The sequence below is a fragment of the Castor canadensis genome, chromosome 14 (assembly GCF_047511655.1).
Source record: "Castor canadensis chromosome 14, mCasCan1.hap1v2, whole genome shotgun sequence".
NCBI lineage: Eukaryota > Metazoa > Chordata > Mammalia > Rodentia > Castoridae > Castor > Castor canadensis.
The window spans coordinates 105,845,303-105,869,897 of NC_133399.1; the positions used below are offsets into that span (position 1 = coordinate 105,845,303).

General features: G+C 39.0%; 1 protein-coding gene across 1 annotated transcript in view; it reads left to right on the top strand.

Moving 5' to 3' along the window:
• Adam2 (ADAM metallopeptidase domain 2) overlaps positions 1-23,440 on the top strand; it is a 64,125-nt gene extending 40,685 nt beyond the window's left edge. Inside the window, exons 14-20 of the mRNA XM_074053328.1 lie at positions 872-970; positions 1,087-1,282; positions 4,424-4,529; positions 9,136-9,319; positions 18,019-18,096; positions 18,286-18,418; positions 22,895-23,440. Coding sequence (XP_073909429.1) covers positions 872-970; positions 1,087-1,282; positions 4,424-4,529; positions 9,136-9,319; positions 18,019-18,096; positions 18,286-18,418; positions 22,895-23,109 — 1,011 coding nt within the window. The 3' untranslated portion in view covers positions 23,110-23,440. The remainder of the gene's footprint in view (positions 1-871; positions 971-1,086; positions 1,283-4,423; positions 4,530-9,135; positions 9,320-18,018; positions 18,097-18,285; positions 18,419-22,894) is intronic.
• Positions 23,441-24,595: the final 1,155 nt, after the last annotated feature.

Genomic DNA, 24,595 nt, shown 5'->3' on the forward strand with positions numbered 1-24,595 from the left:
GTCCTGAACCATGGTGGCGGCTTTCTCCTCCGAAATTCCATATAGATAGCAATAGCAGTGACATTTGTTGGGCAGAATAACTGTGAAAAATACTGAAAATTTAGTGTGCCCTAGTGAGTGTCTTGCTATAAGTCATATTAAGACTACTGAAATCCATGATTTATTTTTGCACAACTTACTGGAAATTTTTTTCAATTTACCCCATTTCAAATCCCTGGGAATTAAAAAAGTGTGTGTGTGTGTGTGTAAATACATTGTCTTTCCAGGCTTCTCCTTTTCTTACTATTACTTTTATTAACCCTAATAATAGAATTTTAAAGCAGATCCACAGGGCATAGATGAATTTTATCATAAAATAGGGTGCAATGTGAATAAATATTAAGTTTCAGTCATATTCAAAAGCAATATCATTTTCTAGCCCTTCTTTAGAGACTTTTAAGTGAAGTAAACTTGTAATAGCCCATAAAATATTGAGACATTAAAATATAGTGGATTAAGAAGAACCAAGTAAGAACCAGTCATTACAGAAAAGGTTTAAGTCATAGCACTCCTATTTATTTTTCATGTCATATTTAACCATTTCTTTGTATACAAGAGACAGAGACCTCAATGTCTCAGCTATGATGGATCCTATAGTTTCAGAGAATGCTATTCATGTGGCCAAGCCTACTCTACAAATATAAAGAACACATGATCTAGCACATGCTCTAGTAGGTAATCAATAAATATCTGTTGGGTAAATAAGTAAGTGCATGCCAACATGGAAGGTAAGCATCTCTCTTCGTGTTCTGTAATATGTTGTCACCGTTAAAATGCCTATCCAATGTAAATTAAAGTTGAAGATAGTTGAGAGCATTCAATTCCTTTTCAGGAGTGTAATGCTATCCCTGCACAGTGCTGTGAAGGTAGCACCTGCACCCTGAAAGCTGGCTATGACTGTGCTGACGGACCGTGCTGTGAAAATTGTCATGTAAGACCTTTCTTAAAAAATTTCTTCATGACCCACACAATGAAAATTGTTACTGTTTGAAATGCTTATGTGTTCCCATTCCGTGTTATTCAGTATAATTTACTTCACCCCATCAGTTTAAGGAAAAAGGACGTGAATGTAGGGCCTCCACTGGGGAATGTGATGTCCCTGAGTACTGCAACGGCTCATCCAAATCATGTCAAGAAGACTTCTTTATCCATGATGGGCACCCGTGTGGAAAGAATCAGTGGGTCTGTATGGATGGAGAGTGTAGAAGTGGGGAGCTACAATGTGTGGACATGTTTGGAGAAGGTATTTTCTAATATTTCAATTTTTCACAGATGTACTTTTCTGGGTACTGAAAAGAAGTAGATGCTAAGCTTCCTCATAATCCAAATGATACAAATCAAATGAGAATGATAGTAAATATCACCCAAAGAACTGTCATGAACAAATTAGGTCGATATTGAGTAACATTGCCAGGATCTTAAAGAATGAGAGAAAAATAGCATTGAGATCATGTCTATATATATATTCTATAGCAACACCATAAGTGAGCATTAGAACAACTATACATGCAAGAAAATGTTGCAAAATATGTAACTATTTGATTTACAGTCTGCAGAAAAGACGATGGATATGGGAAGAAGGGAGGAAATTTTTTTAATAGATCTTTGGGTGGTTAATGATGGTCTACCATGAATTGAAAACTGTGATTAACCATCATACTCTGTGTAGTAATATCTCAGTAAAAATGACTTAAAAATGGATAAGCCTCAGAGCAAAAGGGAGCCCAGGGCAGGGCTTCCACTTCTGCAGGGATGCTTAGCTTGATTTGGACAAAAGCTCCTAATTAGAAATGGCTATCAAAATTGGGCAAAATAATTTAAAATTTTATTTGAAAGTGTTGCAAAGCCCAAAGAAGTCAGACAAATATTTCATTCTTGTTCCTTGATGCAGTTGCTACTTTGAAAGTAACTGCTGAGGGAACAAGCAGGTAACAAAAACCTTACATATTCAAAGCTGTGTAGTTGACAAACTGAGCAGAACTTTCAGCAATCTTACATAGCTGGGAAGACAAAGACAGAAGTCCAGCTCTTGGTAAGGAAAATGAATTCTAATAAATGCCCCACATTGCAGTGGGGATCCACGAAAGACTTAGCCTTGGAAAAGCAGGGCCTGGAAGTAGACTGTGTCATGAAGTCTGACGTGGTCAGGCTCTGAGTTAGCATCCCTCCTGATTGCATCTGCTTCTGTCCTAAGTGCTGGCTGGAAGCCAACATGGAGCCTGTTTTGAGGTATATCACCAGCTTTAAAACAAAATTTTTTTTTGAGACCATGTAGCCTATCTGGCCTCAAACTCTCCATCCTCCTGCATCAGCCTTCTGATTGCTGGGATTCCAGGCATGACCCAGCCATTTGTATTATTTTTACTTGATGCCCAAATCACTGCATATTAAAAGAACAGAAACTGCAGACGTGAGGGACACAAGAAATGGATGCACAGGAAATCAGAATGGAAGGATGACAAGACCAGGGCATGAAAACCATCAATAAATACAGAGAAAAAAATTAAAAAAATTAAAAGTTGGGCATGATCCAAAAAGATGCTGTGAAATGTGTTACATGAGAATTTTAGAAATACAACTTTCTAGCACTAAAATTAAGAACTCAGCCAGATCTAGTCAATTCCTAGTGTAGATGCACACCAAAATGTCACATGGTGTGCAGGAAACACATACAATTTTAGCAGTCAATGTGAAAAGAAATAACTAAAATTTTAAAATAAAATTAAAACATGATTGGTGAGTTCTTAAAGCAGCTTAATCATACTGGGATAACATATCTGAAGAGTCAATTCGGGTCTGAAGAAACTATGTCCACTGAGGTATACAGAAAGCAAGGAAGGGTAAAAAGGGCATAAAATGGGGGGGTGGGGGTTGATAGTTCCACAGAAGAGAACTTACCTAGCATGGATGAAACCTTTGGGTTCAATCCCCAGCACTAAAAAAAATTAAAATTTAAAAACCTCATCAAAGATATGTTGGGTATATTGACAAGAGACATATCTATTAGAGAATGGGCAGAATAAGTATTTAAACAGGTGCTACATTTCAAAAACTGAGAAGGAACATTTTATTTCAATGCTACAGACCCAAAATAAAGAAAATAACTTTCAAGGGACCTGAGTGAAGTGACATTTAACCTTTTAACCTTTAAAGTAGTCAAGAAAAAAACTGACTTGATTGCCAGTCAGCAGGCTGGGGTCTTTTTCCTCTACATGGATGGAAGTTGCTTGTAGGTAAGAAGTTCTTTTGGTGTTGGTAGTCCCAAGCTCTTGAGGGCCCAGGGCTCAGGGCTGGACCGGCAGACACAGAGGCACAGATGCTTACAGCTCCTGGCCCTAAGAGCTAGAGGCCTTTTATTCCAGGAATTGAAAGCTGAAGATTTATGGCTCTCAGCATTTGGGCTGGAGGCTCATCACTCTAGGCCCTAACCGTCACACTTGGCAGCTGTTGCAATCCTCAGCTTCAGCAGCAATGAGCAGCAGCAGCAGGCAGCACCTGCTAGCGTGACAGCTCCTGAGTAGGCCTTGTGCGTTGGGACCCTCGGTTCACACAGTGGCGATTATTATAGCTCTCGGGACCCTTGATTTGTGGCTTTGGAGATCTCATGTTGTGTCATTTGTCTCCAGCATGGCAAGGCAATAATCAAACATCCCTGATGAAGGCTTTTGGCTTTGGCCTCCAACTAGGGTACACCTGATAGAGGTTATGAAACATAAACTGCTCTTTAAGTAGTTTGAGTCACATGGAAATTAAAACTAAGTAGCTTAGGAACATAGACTGAAGGTGGCAAAAGTAAATAATTGGTCAGTGGTTTGATTGAAAAGACGCTTATGCAAAAACAGTTTATTGACCTGTTAAAAATACCTTTCTTATGTGCTTACAAGTTTACTAAAATTACAAGTTAATCTGCATCCACAGATAACGCTGGGCTCTGCCTGTGGGTAATAGACGAGAGTCCATTCAGTTTTGTTTTGTTGGTGGGACTGGGGTTTAAACTCAGGCCTTCACACTTGCAAAGCAGGAGCTCCACTGCATGAGCTACACCTCCTGTCCATTTTGCTGTGGTTAATTTGGAGATGGGGTTTTGGGAACTCTCTGCACAGGCTGGCCTCAAACTGTGATTTTCCCAATCTCAGCCTCCCAAGTAGCTAGACTTACGGGCGTGAACCACCAGAGCCCAGAGGCCTTTCAGTTTTTACGTATTTCACTGAAGTGGTTTTTTGCAATCTTAAATCTAATATTCTTTAAATCTAGTTTTAATTTTCAGTTGTGTATTATGATTTTATCTTGTGTAATACAGTTTAAACATTCCAGAATTTTGAACATGTTTATTTTAATTTATATTACTGCTTGTTTAATGTGACTATGGACACTTTTTTTCTAGCCTCATACTTTGGCACTGATGAATGTTATGAAGAACTGAATTCTAAAAAAGATGTATCTGGAAACTGTGGCATCACCAAATCAGGATACGTACAATGTGCACCTAAGTATGCTTCAACAAAATCTAACCTATGTTGCCTTCTCTTTAAAAATAGCCCCAGTCAATTCATTTTGTACACAAGCAAAATATCTCCTGACCATGAAGCAATGCCATGTTAAATCAGATAATCAGTGTCATAGGTGCAGAAATACACTGTGATTTCTGTCTCTCACATGTCCACACTATCTTTTGACACTTTACCACCAACAGTTTTATTTATACCAAGGTACACTGATTACCTATCACTCATCATTTCTCATTTTGCATACTGTCTCCTTAATTTTACAATGGACGGACGATCCTTTTCCATCTGGGAAGTAAAGCATAGTAATTAAGATCAGACTTCTTTCAAATCTTAACACCTAGCTGTGTGACCTTGGCACAAACGATATAAAGAATCCCCCTGTACCCTTGCATGCAGGTGCCACGTGCATTCTCTCTAAATTTATCGTCACCTAATTGGTCTTAGGCCTATTGTCTGGTTCTATTCTCTCATTATTCAAGAAAAAAAAACGAATGTGCTCTCATGAGTTAAAATTTAAAAAGCCTCACTTACAAAATACCTCCATGAAGTTCCCATCTTAAGGTTCAATTCTTGAGCAATTCTTCCCTTTCTAGTGACATTCCACTGCATTGCATGTGTAAGTGTGACATCGTGTGCACATTCTAGCTTATCACAATGCCTCCTGGCCAAAGACCACCAGGAACACACGGGCAGTTAAACACGCTGCATTCATGACTCACACTGAGCTGCAGACACACCTCAGAGCAAGCTGTGAGCCTCTGACCGCAGCAGCTCAGAGACTTAATGGAGGAGGAGGACTTGTGTTGGGTGACCTTTGGAGGGTGTCAGGAAGAGGATCTTTGCCCTAAAATGGATGTTTTCAAGAAGTGAGGGTAACTCTATGTATGATTACGTGTCTGACTAAGCTCCAACTATGAAGAAGAAAGGCAAGCAAAGCGAAGGCTGTAATTGATAGTGAAGCCACACTCAGGTTGGCTGAGCCATGGGTTGTTTGGTGATTGTGTGGGTTAGGCACATTCATGTCTTCTCTGTGTGTGTCCAGACGCGATCTGCGGGAGTATTTGTGTTGATCTTTCATGGTCACAGAGTGCCTTTGTTCCACCTTGATAATGGGCTGTGAAATTGCATGTGGTCAGCGGTGAGCACCATGAGTGCACGGTAGCTTTGGCCAATTTCAATGCCTTCCTGGTAATTCCACGCCTTGACCTGCGTATCGGTGTTGGCTTTGATCATGGTCACTTCCCATTGTGAGCCAAAACATCAGGCCATAGGCGATTGCTCTGAGACATCTAGGTTGTCATGGTGGTTGAGGTGCTATTGATGACGAAGTTACTTTTCTTATGTATTTATTTACTTTTGTAGTGCTGAGTTTGAACCCTGGGCCTTACGCATGCTAGGCAAGCATTCTACCACTGAGCTGTATCTCCAGCCCAGGTGAGGAAGTTATTGAGACCACCTGGGCTGTCACTGGGCTGGGGGGAGCCGTTCCCCGTTGGTGCAGGATGGTTTGTCCTATCTTCTGAAGTTGCAGTGTCCATGTGCTGGCATTTAAAAGTACAAACAAAATGCGCAGGCCAAAAAAAAGTTATGGTATAGCATATACTGAAAGCAAACGCTCACATTGATCCATAGGATTAAATGCGTGCGTCCCAGTAGTCCTGCCATAAAAATATTTTAATTAATGTGACTTTGACCCTGGAACTCTTAAGTTTAAAATCAGTAGAGGGGGAACAGACGTTAAATTCATGCTTACCAAAGTTTTCACAGTTAAATTTGATTGATGTATTCAAAGAGTTTTTGTTGTCTGGAATTAGATAAAATGTCTCCATTTCTAGGTTCTCTCCTACAGCGTGTAAGCCACATGTCTTTGAGAGAACATTGCCCTTTGGGCTGAGTTACTTGTGTGTGAAGTAGCATTAATACTTTCCCTTCCTTCTTCACAGGCCCCTGGTGGGCTGGTGGAGTGGCTCAAGCAGTAGAGTACCTGCCTAGCAAGCAGTAGGCCCTGAGTTCAAACCCCAGTGCCACCAAAAAGAGAGAAAAAAAAGTTTCTATTCACATGATTTTTTAAAGAATTTCACTTTAATGTTGAACACCTGAAAACACTACACTATCAAGGGTCGTGCTCTTGTGACGTTTCGATCATAGGTTTAGATTTCTTACCATTCCTTTGTATATTTTATTCTAAAGAACTATAGGTTTGCAGCTGCAAAAAAAAAAAGAGAAGTAACAGAGAAAATACGGATAGCCTGCCTGTGTCATTCAGCTGGTTTCCAAACGGTAACATCTGCCACGAGCTGGCATAATCTATAGGATTACGTGAAAACACAAGGCATTGGCACTGGTGAATTCACAGGCCCTTTTCAGATTCCATCAGTTCTAGTTGCATCCATGTCCATATACATAGGAAGAGGGTCAGTGAGCAGCCATCTCAACAGTGTTGTTTTCCAAGTGATAAATTTAGAATGCCTTTCAATTTATTTCACTCTTTTTCTCAGCCAGTTTACTAGCTTTCCGTGTTTAAGTGACATAGTTCTTTTGTTGAATAGCTTCCTAAATATTTTTTTTTTTGAAACAGGGTCTCAGCAAGTGGCCCAGACTGGCCATCAAACTTGCCATGGCCCTGCCTCAGACTCCTGAGTGCTGGGATTACAGGTTTGCAATCTTTAGGTGCAAAACCTAAATATTCTGTTTTTGAGGTTGTCATGAACACCAATGGCTTTCTAAACTTGTTTTCACTTTGTTTACTGCAGCTCTGTGATAATTATAATGAAAACACAAGATGCATTTTTATAGTCACTTTGATCTTTTATAGTGTGAACTTCCTGAACTCTGTGTGTGTGTGTGTGTGTGTGTGTGTCTTCTCAGCGTTTATGTCTTAGAGTCATGCCGTCATCTGAGCCTCAGTTTTTGGTTATGTATTCTGGTATGACTTTAACTTCTTTCTAGAGATTCTTAATCTCCATTAAAATGTTGAATTGTGAGTGAAGAAAGAGGACACCCTTGTTCCTTCCCAGTTTCGTGGGGAACACTCACTTGGTGACTATGGAGTTCACTGGTAATTGCAGGGCAGTGGTGGGTACTCTTTGCCCTTTATCTGAAAGACTTCCCTTCCAGCCCCAGTTCATTGGGATTTTCTAGTCTTGTATGGTGGCTTCATTTCTCTCAAATGCTTTTGATCCATATATTAACATGACTTCATGATTTTTGCCTTTAATCGATTGATATATAGTATATTACATCCATTGATTTTCAGATGTTAACTAACCAAGCGTGGGTCGTGTTCTCAGTATCCACTCTAAAATCCATGATTTTTAATTGGTTGTTTAGAATATTCCCATGAGCTACACTGTTGATACAGTTGTGTTCAGGTCTGTTTTCCTCAAATAACAGTAATAGTACACCTTAGATAACACTACCATGCTTCAGGTATAGCCTGGGTGTGTTGTGTCAGTGCCCCTATTCTTCCACCCAGTCCCTTGTGACATTTCTGCTGTTTTATTTATATAGATGATATAAACACCCAACACATTTTTATTGTTACTGCTTTGAGCAGATAGTCATCTTTTAGCTCAATGAAGAAAATAAGCCAGGCATTGTGGTTCACAGCTGTAATCCCAGCTACTTGAGAGGCAGAAATCATGAGGATTGCAATTGGATGACAGCCTGGGCAAAAAGTTAGTGAGATCTCATTTCAACAAGAACAAGCCAGGTATGGGGTGCATGCCTGGAATCCCAGCCATGCAGAAAGCACAGGTAGGAGGATTGAGGTCTGAGGCAGACCTAGGCAAAAAGCATGAGACCCTATCTGAAAAATAACTAAAGCAAAAAGGGCTGATGGAGTGGCTCAAGTGGAAGAGCACCTGCCTACCAAGCGTGAGGACCTGAGTTCAAACCTTGGTGCTGCCTTCTGAGTAGCTAGGATTACAGATGTGAGCCACCAACAGCCAGCCCTTAATGACCTCCTCCGCGTGAGGAGTGGGGAGGTGGATATCTTGTCCAGCCCTCCTGGACATTCCACAAGCTTCTGGGTGCTCGTTCTTTTCTGCAGGAACATCAATCCTCAGTTTTATTATTGTCCTCTTGTAGCTCATGGGTTTTTTCTGGTTACTTTCATGATTTTCTCTGTGGCTTGCAGTGCTACCACTAGGATGTCCTGTAAGGTTTTATTTTAATGTGTGCGGTGTGTAATGCTTCTAGAATGCAGGTTGTCAGCTTGAAACCCACAATGGCAAGCTGGAAAGAAAACCCAAGAGCGCTGATAATTAGACAAATGGACTCATTTTTAAGAGAGAGAATTAGGTTTGGATTTGTCTGTGTTGTGGATCAAAAGAGACTGAAGGAATCTCACACACACATAATCAGGCTCACAGGGAGGCAGGAAACAATTAGGAAAATTGTTCAGTTATCATTAGCAATTCAGGCAAAGCCCTTGGTTTTTGTTTTGGGTTTTTTTGTTTGTTTCAAAATGAATTACATGCGACTTTTTGTCAACCCAAATATTTTATCTAAATCTATTTGCTATAGAAATGGTGTTCAGATATTGCTGTATTAAAATTAATCATTTTCATTTATGGGTAAATTACAGTGATTGGAAGTGTGGAAAATTGATATGTACATATAAAAGTGACAGTTTAATTACTAAAACATCTGCCACTACTATCTACGCCAACATAAGTGGGAAAATCTGCATTTCCCTGGAATACGACCAAAATGACAGGGACAAGGAGAAGATGTGGGTAAAAGAGGGCACTGTTTGTGACAAGAGAAAGGTAGGTCGTCTTCTTCCTAATAACTTTTGAGTGTCTCATACCGTGTTTTTCAACAACACTACTTAGTGTTTTCCCCACCATTGAAGCGTACAGTGAGCACAGATTTTGGAAAATCACTATGGATATTTAGTTGACCATCTTGCACTTATGAAAGTGAAGGATATTCAGCGAATTGAGACTCACATGGCTCAAGCACTCTACTTTATTAAATTATCTCATGTGACACAGAGAGAACCGCTAACGTTGGGAAATATCTTTTGGCACAGTTATTCCCCCTCCCCATTTATTTTGGTGGACCTGAGGTTTGAACTCAGGCCCTCACACTTGCTAGACAGGCACTCTAGCACTTGAGCCTCACCCACAGCTGGCATATTTATTTATTTATTTATTTATTTTTATTGTGCTAGGGGTACATTGGGACATTTACAAAAGTTCTTACAATATATCAAATATGTGATAGCTGAATTCACTCCCTCCATCGTTCTCCTTGATTCCCCCCCTCCCCATTCCTGGAACACTTTCAGCAGGTCTCATTTCTCCATTTACTTATATATGTACAGAATATTACCAGCATATTCACCCTCCAACACCCTTTCCCCACATCCTCCCCTTTCCCACTGGTACCAACCCACCAGACAGGACCTGTTCTGCCTTCCAGTTCTCTGATTTTGTAAAAAGAAAATGGGGTTTCACTGTGACATTTCCATGTATACATGCATTATAACCCAAATTGGTTCATCCCTCTATTTTCCTCCTTTCTACCTTAGGCCCCTTCTTCTGGTGATTTCAATAGGCTTAAAAATTTCATTCTTGTATAGAAAGCACATCAACCACATTCACCTTCTTAACTTCCTTTTACCCTCTCTCTCTCTCTCATGTCACCTCCCCTTTTGTAACCTATTTTTCATAATAGCTTGTATTTGAGTTGGGGTCTATATTCCACATATGAGAGAAAACCTCAGCATTATTACTTTAAATGGTGGTTCAAATGTATGTTCATTGCAGTCGTGAAAATAGCAAAGAATTCCCAGAGTAAAGCAAACATCAGTCCAAGTCACGGATCTGACAAATAATTACGCCTTCTGTTCCCACGAAGCCCCATCAGCACGGCATTTATGTATATACACATGCACACACATAGACTTAACTGTGTATTTTTGTCTAAACATCCCCTAATCTGCTTTTGCCATTTTATCATTCAATATGGTAAACATGGATATGTATTTACATTTTTTTCTTCCTGTACTTTCCTGTTTTGTGAAATATATAATACATTCATACACATATTACACAAGGAAGTCCAAGTTTGAATTAATTTCATGTCCAAACACCTGGGACAGCTGAACACCAGCGGCTCACACCTGTAATCCTAGCTACTTGGGAGGCTGAGATTGGGAGGATAGAGGTTCGAGGCCAGTCCCTGCAAATAGTTCCAAAGACCCCCATCTCCAAAATAACCAGAGCAGAATGGACTGGAGGTGTGGCTTATGAGGTAGAGCATCTGCTTTGCAAGTGTGAAGACCTGAGTTCAAATTCCAGTCCTACCAAAAATAAAACACTGGGTTTTTTCCCAAAGTGGAAATTTAAAACAGTGGTAAGATCTAGGCCAAGTGAGTTTTATTTACTTCTGAAAATTATCAAGAATGGAGAAAAGGAACTGGTTTCACATTGCTAAGACAAAAAGCATTTGTGAACTCACATAAAAGAATAAAATTGTGGGCTGGCAGAATGGCTCAAGTGGTAAAGTGCCTGCTTAGCAAGTGTGAGGCCCTGAGTTCAAGCCCCACTACCACCAAAAGAAAAGAACAATAAAGCGGGGAGGTGTGCACGAGCCACTCTGTCACACTGCCACAGCAATGAAGCAAGGGATGTGGTTACGGAGGACCCCAGCCATAATCACTGACAATGGCCAAAAGTGAATGGCATTTCCTGTGTCCCCTTCATTCGTTACTTTGCAAATAATAGATTTTTTTATTTAAAATATACTTTACAAAACTTCAGGTGTTGTAAAAAATATTTTCTCATTGTGAAATATAAATTTCTCATTATGAATAATTTGTCAGATAGTAGTTCAGATGTATTTTAAATGTTATGAAATCATTTGTGTCTGGATTGATCCATCTCATGTTTTATTACCTATTTATCCCTTTATTTTTAATTTTTATTTTAAAGTTGGGTTTTTTTGTTGGGGGCAGTACTGGGATTTGAACTCAGAATTACATATCTGCTAGGCAGGTGCTCTACCACTTGAGCCACACCTCCAGTCCTTTTTGCTCTAGTTATTTTGGAGATGGGGGTCTCACTTTTTTGCCCAGGTCAGACTAAACTATGATCCACCTCTTTTAGGCTTTCCACCATCACTGGGATGACAGGTGTGCACCCCCATTCTCTGTTTTTTCCACTGAGATGGGGTCTCACATACTATTTTTTTTTTTTTTTTTTGGCCAGAGCTAACCTGGAACCTCGATTCTCCCGAGCTCAGCCTCCTGAGTAGCTTGGTGTGACAAGTACATGCCACTGCACTCAGGTTTTGGTTGAGATGGAGGTCTCATGGACTATATGCCTGGTCTGGCTTTGAACCATAATCCTCCCAATTTCACCTCCCAAGCAGCTAGGATTACAGGCGTGAGCCACAGTGCCCACCTTAAAGTTTTTATCATGTATACTTAAGGTGTACGACACATTGTGTGATATGCATGGGTGTCATGAGATGATTACCTGACTTAAGCAAGTTAACCTGTAAGAGTACCTAAATCTGCTCTCCTAGCAAATTTCTAATGTATAATATTCTGTTATCAGCTGTGGTCCTCGTGCTCTACCTCAGCTCTCTGGGTTTATCCATCCTTCCTAACTGCCAAGTTTAAGTATTTCTACCCATTTCCTCCTCCTCAACTCTGGTGGAAACCACTGCCCTGCTCCCCATTTCTTTGACTTTTTTGGTTTGGGTTTTTTGTGTATTGAGACATCTCACTATGTAGCCCAGTCTGACCTCAAACTTATGATTCTTCCTTCCCCTGCCTCCCAAGTGCTGGGATTGCAGGCATTCACCAGCACTCCTGGCTTAACTAAGATGATCAGAAAATTGACTTCTTTTAGATTCCACACATAAGTCAGAATCATGCAGTATTTGTCTTTTGGAGCCTCCTCATTTCACTTAGCATAATGTCCTGTGGGTTTATCCGTGATATCAATGTCAGCATTTCCTTTTTGAGGCTGAGTAATATTCCATTTTATAGATGATGGAAGGGTAAATATCACAATTTTTTCCAAATAAAATATAACAGATGCTGTTTTTATCCAAAACAGTGTATTATACAGCTTAAATATATAAACTGTATGCTAAAAATTAAAGCTAAGGGGATTAACTGTGAATAAGACACAAGATCCATCGATGGACACTCGGGTCTTTCTGTATATTGCCTGTTGTGCTGTGATGAGTGACAGGTCATTTCTCCTGAGTTTATTTTCTGCAGAGGATTGCTGGGTCATAACAGTAATTGTGTTTTTAATGCTCTGAAGGAATCCACATAGTTTTTCATAAGTCAGTCAACTCACATTCCAACCGACAGAGAATAAGGGTTCCCTCCTCTCACCCTAGCCAGTCCTTACCTAGTCCTCCTTAGGATAACCATGCTAACAGAGGGAGGTGTGGCTCATGTGGTTTTGACTTGAAGTCCCCTGATAATTTGTTACGTCGGCGACTTTCTCATATAACCTGTTTTCCATTTGCCTGTCTTCCTTGACAAATGTCTGCTCCCCTCCTCTGCCCGCTTTGTGTCAGGTTATTACATGTGCATTTTTCTTCAAGTTGAGCTCTTCACGTAGTATGGATACTGTACTCCAGCAAATATTCCTTTTGGCTGCCTTTTCATCTTGCTGCTGGCTTCCTTTGCAGTGTGGCGTTCTACCTTGAAATTCTTTATTTTTGCTTCTGGTGTTACATCCAAAAATTCATTGCCAAGGTCTCCCCCATGGAGCTTTCTGTGTGTGCCTTCTTCTAGAAGTTTTATAGTTTCCAGGTCTTACAGTTAGTTCTTTAATCCATGTGAGTTGGTTCTTGTGGGTGGTATAATAAAAGGACCAAGAATCATCATTTTTGAAGACACTACCCTTTCCTTATCCTGTCTTCTTCTTCTTTTTGTGAGACTGAGATTTGAACTCAGGGCTTCACACTTGCAAAACAGGTGCTTTACCACTGGAGCCATACCTCCAGTTCATTTTGCTCTGGTTATTTTGGAGATGGGGTCTTGCAAACTATTTGCTTGGGCTGGTCTCAAACCTTGATCCTCCCAATCTCAGCTTCCCAAGTGGCTAGGATTACAGGTGTGAACCACCATGCCCTGCCATGTCTTTTTGACAGCTTTAGTTGACCATATAAGCTTGGATTGATTTCTAGGCTCTCTAGTCTATGAATCTGCTGTTGTTGGTATTAATAAATGTTCTGATTTACCTTCTATCTTATCAATAATGGAAAAAATTTTAACGTGTTTATAATGCATAATTCAATATGCCGTTATAAAAGACATCCTTGGCTGATGTGGGGAGCAATGTCATTCTCATTGCATGAGATTAGTGATTTTACCACTTCTCTTGGTTTCTAAGGCACTGGCTATGATATGCAGACTGTTATGAGGTAAAATATGCCTAGGGAAGACATGTCACTTGGATCATTCGTAAGTTTACCGTTAAGGAACCTTAGTGCCTTCAGGTTGCCTTGCAGCCCTCACCACTGTGCACTTCCTGAAACTCATCACCCCAAAAGCAGCTCTGTGATGGTCACCAGTGACCCCTCCTCACAGACTCTCGTATCATCTTCACATTGTCTCGCCTCTGTGAATTTAAGTATTCTGGGTAGCTTCTATGGGATACAGGATATGTTCTTTTGTGTCCAGCTTATTTCACTTCACATTTCCTGGGCTCATCCATGTTGAAGCACGAATCAGAATTCCCTTTCTTATTAAGGGTGAATAATATTCCATTGCATTTTTATGCCACATTTTCTTGGCCAATTCATGGTGTTTCCTAGGTGAACTGGCCCTCATCTGTACAGAATGCCTTCCTTACCTCTTGTAACAGCATTTGGATTGAGGTCTTGTGTGAGGTAGCCTTATGTTTCTGGGACTAAATTTACCTGAGAAAAGCAATTTAAGGGAAGAAGAATTAATTTTGGGTCACCTGAATTAATGTGTTCATAGGGTTCAGCCCATCCTCACTTGGCTCCATATTTCTGGGCCTGTAGTGAAGCAGATCATGGAGGAGGGGTGTTCCACCTCATGGCAGAGAGGAAGGAGAAGGAGAGAAAGAGAGAGAGAGATTGTTTTCTTTTATACCATCTTGGTCCCCCCTTAATTAATCTTCTCTGGACATGCCCTCATAGACCCCCAAAGCTGTACTCTACTAATCTCCTAGGTCTATCTCAATCCATTCCAGATGTATTTCATCTGATATTCTTGCCATTCCGTCCTCTCTTTGTTGTTATTTGCATGGAACACATCTTTTCATTTTCAACCTAGATTTCAGCTTTCAATAGCAAGTTGGTTTCTTGCTGACAGTAGAGAGTTGGGCCATGACTGTTAATCCATTCTGTTGATCCATGGCACTAATTGGGGCATCTAATCCATTCACATTAATGTAGTCACTGACAGAGAAGAACTTGTTCCTGCCTATTTTGTTATTTGTTTCATTTTATTGCTCTTTTTTTTTTTTTTTGACTTTCACTTCCTTCACTGGTTCCTTCCTTTGTGTTTAATTGGTATTTTGTAATACCACGTTTTGAATCCCTTCTTTTCTTTCTTTTTGCGGTACTGGAGTTTGAACTCAGGGCCTTGAGCTTGCTAAGCAGGCACTCTATCACTTGAGTCATGTCCCCAGCCCTTTTTGCTTTAGCTATTTTTCACATAGGGTCTTACTTTTTTTGCCTGGTACTGGCCTCTTATCTATGCCTTCTGCATAGCTGGGGTGACAGGCACATGTCACCATGCCTGGCTTATTAGTTAATGCCCAGGAGGGCAGACCTCAAAATGCAATCCTCATGATTTCTGCCTCCCAAGTAGCTGGAATTCTAGGTGTACACCACCACACCCAACTCTTTCTTTATATGTTTTCTATAGATATTTTCTTTGCAGTTTAATGGGTATGAATTACTATTCCCCAAATTACAACAATAACCATCTATTTTGAATTCATATCAAAGTAACATCCATCACATAGAAAATCTCTGCTCCTTTACAGCTTTGCCCTGTACTCTTGCTTCTGATGTCAAAAATTACCTGTTAGGATAGTTTGGGTAGAGCACTTGCCAGGCACATGCAAGGCCCTAGGTTTGTTCCCCAGCACCACAGAAAAAATACATCATTGTATATAGTATACCCATTAACATAGATTTATAATTATTTATATGCATTTGTGTTTCACATTTCATAGAAAATAAAAATGGAGTTGTGTATAAAAGCTACAGTATAGGTTTTCTTAGTTGCTCATTTGTTTAATTCACAGCTCTCTAGGCCATCATATGACTTCTAGCTGAAGACTAACACTCTTTCATCTCATTCCAAGGACTCCCTTTAGTATTTCTTGTAGGCCAGGTATCATGGTAATAAGCATTTTTTTTATCATGTAATCAGATTTTTAAATTTTTAAATCTGGGAATGTCTTAATTTTCTTCTCCATTTTCAAAGGACAGCTTTACTGGATATAGAGTTTCAGTTGGAAGTTTCCCTTCTTTTTCTTTTTTCTTTTTTTCCCTTTCTTCTTTCTTTCCTTCCTTTCTTTCTCCTTTCTTCCTTTTTCATCTCTCTCAGTATCTCCTACCTTCAAGCCTCAGGTGTTTCTGCTGAGAAATCTGCTGATAGTTTTATTCAGAATCCCTTTTATTTGACTACTTTTCACTTACTGCTTTCAAGATCCTTTTGTCTTTTAACAACCTGATTACGACTATCTCAATGTGAGTTTCTTCATGCTTACCTTATTTTGGTGTTCATGGAGTTCACAGGGTATCTTGTTCTTCAACTATGGCATGTTTTCAGCCATTATTTCCTCAAATATTTCTCTGCCCCTTTCCTTTCCCATATCCTTCAAGGACCCCACAAATATGTGTTTTAGTCTGCTTAATGATGCTGCCTATGTCCCTTAGGCTTTTTTCACTTTTGTTTTCAATTTCTGCTCCTCAGACTCATTAATTTCAAATATCTTATCTTCAAATTCATTGGTTCTTTCTTCTACCTCCCCAAACCTCTCTCCAGCCCATCTACTGAATCTTTCAATTCAGTCATTATATTTTTTAGAACCAGAATCTGTTGGGTTCCTTTTTATAATTTTGGTCTCTTTGCTGCTATTCTCATCTTGTTCCTATGTCAGTGCTCTGACTTCTTCAGATCCTTGTCCATAATTTCCCTGTAAGTCTTTGAGCACCTTAAGTACAGCTATTTTAAAATAAGTTTCTGTCACTTCATTTTCTTCCATTAAAAGGGGCTATGTTTTTTCTCTTTCTTTTTGTTCCTTGTACTTTTCTTTGTTTGAAAATCAGCCTTTTGAAAAAACTTCTCCCTCTCCCAGTGTTTGCAGACTGGCTCAGTATTGGAAAAGTTTTTGTTGCTGATACATAATATTGTGCATATTGATGAATGCAGTGCAGTACTTTGAAATGTGAACACACTGTATTCTGATCAAATCAGAGTAGTTAGCATATCTATTACATTAAACATTGATCTTTTCTTCATAGAGCATTCAAAACTCTCTCTTCTAACAATCTAAAATTCAAGATGCATTGTTTTCAGCCATAATCACCCTACTCTGCAGTTGAGTACCAGAGCTAATTTCTCCTTTCCAACTGTAACATTGTGTCTGTGCAACCAATCTCTCTCCATTTCAGCCTCTCTCATATTGTCTCCAGGCTCTGATAACCACTTGTCTACTCTCAACTTCTATTTAGCTTTTCAGATTCACATATGATTGAGATCCTATTGTGTTTGTCCTTCTGTGCTGAGTGTATTTCACTTAACATAATGTCTTCAAGGCTCATCCATATTGTCACAAATGGAAAGACTGCATTTTTTCAATGGTTGAATACCATTGCATCTATCTATCATCTATCGATCTATCTATCTATCTAACTGGATGATATGATACATTTTCTTTATCCATTCATCTGTCAATTTTAGTTGATTGATATTGATGTCTTTTTCTTTGTATGTATCCCCAGTAGTGAAATTGTTGGATCTTTTTTTGGGGGGTAGAGGGTTTGGAGTTTGAACTCAGGGTTTTGCAAAGCAGGTGCTCTACTGCTTGAGTCACACCTCTAATCTAATTTGTTCTGGTTATTTTGGAGATGAGGGTCTCACTGACTATCTTTTGCTCAGGCTGGCCTTGAACCATAATCCTCTGATCTCAGTCTCCCAAGTAACTAGGATTATAGGCATGAATCATCATTGCCTGGCAAATTGTTGGATTTTTTTTTAAGAACTTACACATTCCTTTTCCATGATGGCTGTACTAATTTATATTTACACAAGCAGTGATAAGAGTTCTTCTTTCTCCACATCCTTGTCAGTATTTGCTATTTGTCTTTTTGAGAATAGCCATGCTAACTGAGATGAAGTGATATTTCATTGTGGTTTTTATTTCAGTATAGTATGCAATGTGTTTAATTCAATGGCAAGTTTAGATAGCATAGAAGTTATCTTTTGGGTTATCCTTTTCAGGTTTGCAGGAATAAGGCATGTGTAGAAGATACATACTTGAATTATGACTGCACACCAGAAACTTGCAACAACCATGGTGTAAGTACTGGTACTATGAGGTGGGAATAGAAATCATTGAGACTAGCCTCAGGAAAGCTGAGGCTCTCTCTCCCCCATAAGACATAGGGAAATCAGTCTTACCTGACCTAAGCCATTATTTTATGCTTCTACATGAATATATATAAATCTAGCTTCTTATCTTATAAGGTGATATTTTCCTGCTCCCAGGTATGCAATAACAAAAAGCACTGCCACTGCCAACCCACATATTTACCTCCAAATTGTGCAACCACAGATGATAAATGGCCTGGTGGGAGTATTGACAGTGGCAATCAACGATCAGATGCAGCCCCTAGTTCTGGTGAGTTATTCATAACAAATGAAAAACATAATTGAAACATCATTTTACCTTACTAGAGTTAATGAAGTAAACCATCTTTAATATACTGACTTATATTTAGACCATCTGTGGACATCAAATAATAAATCATGTATGGACATTGATGTTTTACTTCTGGAAGATGATATGTATGTGTAACATATAAGATATGTCAGGCAGGAAAATAGGAGACACTTGGGTCCTTCGAATAGAAGGAATGTGATATGAAGCATCAGGTGACACATAAAGATAGAAATGAGCAGCCATCAGAGATTGGCGAGGCCACCCAGATATCAACAATGGGAAACTACCCCCATGTCTTGGGGCTGAAAGAACAGTAAGCAGATGGAATATTACTAGAACCAGAACCTGAGCTCTATATAGCGTGACATCTCACCATGGTCAGACTGGATAGCAGGGTGTGGGCCTCCATCAGCTGGAAGTTTAAAGGCTTCTGTTGGCAATGCTGGAGAGGATGGAGGAGAAACACCACCAAAATTCTATCCACTGAGACCACTGACTTGACTAGAAGGCAGGGGTCAAGGAGTTTGAGAAATGTATTTCTCTGTGACATTGATGAAACCAAAGGCAAGGCAGGGATGGATTGTAGGGGAAGCTAACAGCTAACCAGCACATCCAACACCACTTGGGGTCAGAAGATTTCCTTCACACAAAAACATTAGTTGGCAGGTAATTAGAGCCTACTGTTTCAAATTTTAAGACAGAGGTGGTTTTTAGAATTTCCCCATTCATTCTAGTTTCTGGAAGCACTGTGTTTAATACTTCATGGGAATAGTCTGGTAAGTTTAAAACATTGTAAGATGCTAAAGGTATGATGGAGGTACTTCCATGTTAGTAGTAACCATTAGTTGCAATTAATTGCTTCAGCCCATGTGCACTTCTGCTTCCCAAGGAACAGTGAGAAGTACTTTTCAAGAGTCCAGTTTAGTCTTAGTGGTTATGAATCAAATGTGCAGCGTAGGTCTCAGGGTCTCCTCCCACAGAGTGGTGGCATATAAGTCTGTGCTGCTAGCCATATGGGAGACATATGTAGGAAGATGGTGGCTGAAGCCAGGCCCCTGGGACAAAAATGCAAGACCTTATCAGCAAAATAACTCTGTCCAAAAAATTTATAAATGCAAAAATAAATGTTGGGGGCATGGTTAATAGCAAGCAAGTGGCACTGAGTTCAAACCCTAATACCTCAAAAAATTTACAGAAACAAGAAGGCTACTAAGAATTTTATATATTGGATACCACAGCAGGCTCATCAAAGTCCAACAAAGGGAATGCTTACGTCAAAAAGATGGGGGTTTAATAGAATAGATTTTTTATTTGATATACAGCAACTCACATTAAGGAATTGTATCAAGTCAGACTGAACATGACCAAGATAAGTACTTTTTTTTTTTTTGCTCCAATCCATTCCCAACAAGAAACAGGCTGATAAAGGCACCCTAATGGGTGTCTTTTCTTGTGGAAGAAGAAATGGAAGGGCCATTTCTTGTGGAAAGGGAGTCATTGACCAAAGGTAGAACCAAGAAGCCAGAACTGCCAGGACCTGTGGCTTTATGATTAAGAAAACCCAACACCAAAAATAAATAAACATCCACAAAACTGCAGGCCCAGAGGTCTTCTCAGGTGGACTGAAGAACATTTTTGCAAGGAAGAAATAACATTTTTAAAAAACAGTGGTGGGGCAATGCTTATCAGTTCATTGTATGAGGAAAACATAAGTCTGATGCCTAATTCAGATGGGCGAACAAAAAGAAAAATCACAAAACAGCATCTTTCATGAATGTGGATGCACAAATCCTCAACAAAATACTGGCTCATAGGATATAACTGCCTGTATTAAAAGGATATTGATCCAGACCCAGTGGAGTTAGCATCAGAAGGCAGGACTGTTTCATGATTCAAAAGTTTATCAGTCTGATTTACCATATCAACAAAATATGAGACCAAATGATACAATTGTCTCATTTGATTCAGGAAAAATCATATGACAAGTTTTAGTACTTATTCATGAACTTTTAAAAAATTTTTTGCAACAGGGTCTCACTTTGTAATCTACACTAGCCTGGAACTCCTGTACTTCCTACCTCAGCCTCTGGATGCTGGGATTACATGTGTGCTCGTTCATGCCAGCCCATGAACAAACTAGTTTGTTCCCTGGCATTGGAAAAAAAAAAAACTCCCCCCAAAAGCAGCAAACTAAAAGAAGACAACCTCTTCAGTCTGATAAAGGGCATCATCAAAACAACTATTTATTTTCCCATAAAATTGGGAGTAAAGAAATAAAACCAACTCTCACCATGTCTATTCAACATTTTATCATAGGTCCTAGCCCGTACATTCAGGAAAGAAAGGACAGAAAGATTAGAAAAGACGAAGAGAGGCTGACTGTTTGTACAGTTATGTACTTACTCAAAGTCAGCGGGAGCAATCAGAATACAAAAATCAGGTGTGTTGCTGTAGAGTTGCTTCAGTGAATAGAAACCAGCTTAAAATCAATACTGTCACAATATAAAATATTAGGAATAGATTTAACAAAAGATGAACAAGATCTTTATACTGAAAACTAAAACAAAAGTGCAGATGACTGTGTAATATCCAAAAAATGGGGAAATAAGACTTGTTTATTTATTTGAAAGGCTCATTGTTGCAAATATATCAATTTTCACCAAATTATAATCTAATGAATAATGCAAATTTATATGACCTATGTATTTTATAATCTAAAAATGGATTGGCTAAGTTTTAGATTTAATTAATCCTAAAATTTAAATATATAGGTTAAAATACCAATCATGGTAGCATGCAATTTTTAGAAATTAACAATTTGATTCTACTGATTTTTTGGGGGGGCATATTACAGGGGATTGAACTCAAGGCTTTACCCTTTTGAGGCAGGCACTCTACTGCTTTGAGCCACGCCCCTGGACCAACAGTTTGATTCTAAAATACAAACACGCTTAAATGAGCCAAACAACTGAAAAAAGAGCAACCCAGAAGGCTGGCTTGGTCCATTTGCCTTATATCGATTTTACTAAGTTGTTTTTTACATAGCATGGTACACTTTAGTATACAGTTGTGTTAACCAAGACAGAATGACACCTGTTAGACTGACAAGCACAGAGAGAGGCAAGGAGACAGCTTACCATCAGCACAAGTTTAGTCAGGAGAAGAAACCTGTGGAAGGAGGTCTCCAGAAAGAGAGCTAGAGCCCACCACCACTTACAGACTGGGGGTTTTATAGGAGAGGAAGGACCTGGTAAGGTGTGGGGGAATTTTTTCATTGTGGCTTGTACAGTGTCCGTTGCTAGGGTAGACAAGGAACTGGGTCTTGTGTTCTGGTACAGGTGCCAGGAAACAAGATGTTTCAGTCATGGGCCCATGGCAAAAATAGGAGCTGCTGGGGTACTCAAGTAGTTAGGCCTTCTGTTCTGGCACAGGTGCTGGGAAACAGGATGTCTTCCTTAGGGCCCTGACTCTGTAGGGTCAAGCAGAGTTTAAGATGAGTGATGTCAAGTTGAGACCTAACAGCATCAACAAAGAATAGATGCACAAATACATGAACAGAGTGGAACAGGAAGTTTAGATATATGTCTATTAAAACACAGCTAATCAATTTATCAATAAAAAAATCAAAGATAGTCAATAGGGAAGGAAAGTCAATCTAAAACAATCAACTGAAGCAATTAGATATGTTTATAAAACCAAATGAATCTCATTAACAACCTATATGAAATTGAAGACTGAGCTCTATATGGAAGCTAAAACTCTAAATCTTCTAGAAGCATGGAAATTTCTTCATGATCTCAGGATAAACAACAATTTCTAAGACAAGAGGTGAAGAAATACATCAGTTCAATTAAAGGCAATTTAGACTTAATCAAAATGAAGTGTACAGTATTGTTTACTAGAAATAAGAGTTTGAGAAAGAAGTCAATTCTTACAGGAATCACCCTGTATTCTTCCATCTCTATTATCAGATGGAGACTATCAGGAATAGAAGTTTCCCCAGGTGCCTGTGGCTCATACCTGTCATCCTAGCTACTTGGGAGGCTGAGATCTGGAGGATTGCAGTTTGAGGCCAGCCCAGGCAAATAGTTCCCAAGACCCTATCTCCAAAATAACCAGAGAAAAACGGAGTGGAGGTGTGATTCAAGCAGCAGAGTGCCTGCTTTGAAAGTGCGAAGCTCTAAATTCAAATCCCAGTCTCACCAAAAAAAAAAAAAAGCATAGAAGATCATCAAAAAAAGGCAAGGGACTGTTATGCATTAAAAGAATTTCTCTGGCATGCTGTTAAGTTATCTACTTCATATAAAAATGTGTTAATTGTAAAAGTACTAAATGGTTTGACATTTTTATTCTGATTGTCATAGCAAAGTACAGAAGTATCTTTATTATACTCCCTATGATTACTGTCTAATCCCTAGCATTTTTCTCTCCTAGGAAGGAGTCAGTACACTGAGAATGTTTACCACTCCAAACCCAAGAGATGGCCGTTTTTCTTGATCATTCCTTTTTTCATTATTTTCTCTACACTGATCACGATGCTGGTGAAAGTTTATTTCCAAAGAAAAAACTGGAGCACTGACAAGTATTCAAGTGATGAGTACATTAATTTCACATTCAAGTTTTATTGCTTTTATAATTTGTTGACATAATAACTTTATAATAGCATCATGGTAGGTATAGCTAGAAATAATTCAGACTTAACTTTTGTCTTTTTATGTAAATTTAGTACATAATATATTAAGGAGTCATATAATGAATAGTCAACAGAAATAATTTTTTGGAAGGCAAGCAATTTTAGTCTCCTAAAAACTTGAACTCAACCTGCCTAGGAGACGTAGACAAATAGGACTGGATGCTAAAGGAGTAACACCAGAACTACTAAAACTGAAATTCTACTGTTCCTGAACCAGGAATTTTTTTTTCTTTTTTCTTTTTCCTCTTTAAGTGTTTGTTTGTCTTGTTCACTGTCTGATTGTCCACCATATCTCCCTGTTGATTTCTTTGGTTCTCCATTTTCTTTTCTTTTCCTTCTTCTTTTTTCTCCTTCTTTCTTGATTTTGTTAGTTCTACTATTGTAAGTTAGCTAATACTAAATTACACATAGACCAGGGACAGAAAAGTACCAAGCAGAATGATAGGAAGGTGTAAAAAGGATGGAAACCATTCTCTCCCCAAAAATAAATTAGTACAGAATTCAGATGGAAATGAAAAAAATAGATACCCAGATCCAGACTCCAACAAAACAAAGATAAACTATACCAAGGATCCCAACGAAGCCCACAAGAACAGTCTGAAAGAAGAAATCCTGTAAGTAATAATGAGAATTTCATAGGGCTGATACTAGACATGGTCAACCAAAACATACAGAAAGCACTCAAGAAATTCCAAGACAACAAAAATAAAGAATATGAGAAAACACAAAAATAAATAAATGAAATCAGAGGAGCCCTAAATAAACACCAAAATGAAACAGAGAACACAATAAACAGAGAGATAAATGAATTAAGGATGAAAATTGACAATATTAAAGAGGAAGTGACCCATGATATGGAAAACCTCAGGAAAAAAAATGAAACAGAAATGCAAAACAAAATGGAAAGCCACTTCAGCAGACTAAAACAAGCAGAAGACAGAATCTCAGAACTCAAAGATGAAATGGTAGTTGAAGGAAAAACTGAAGAACTATTAGTCAGACAACTCAAGACCTGCGAAAAGAAAATGCAAGAACTCACCAACTCCATCAAAAGACCAAACCTAAGCATCATGGGCATCGAAGAAGGAGAAGAGGTGCAAGCAAAAGGAATTCGTAATATATTCAACAAAGTAATAACAGAAAATTTCCCAAATCTAGAGAAAACCATGCCCATTTAGGTACAGGAAGCCTCCAGGACACCAAACAGAGTTGACAAAATAGAACTACCCCACAACATATTATTAAAACTGAAATCAACAACAAAAACAGCAGTAAGAAACATGCAAACAATTGGAAGCTGAAGAACACATTGCTCAATGATCAATGGGTCATTGATGAAATAAAAGAGGAAATTAAAAGGTTCCTGGAAGTTAATGAAAATGAAAACATGACCTACTGGAACCTCTGGGACACAGCAAAGGCAGTCCTAAAAGGAAAGTTTA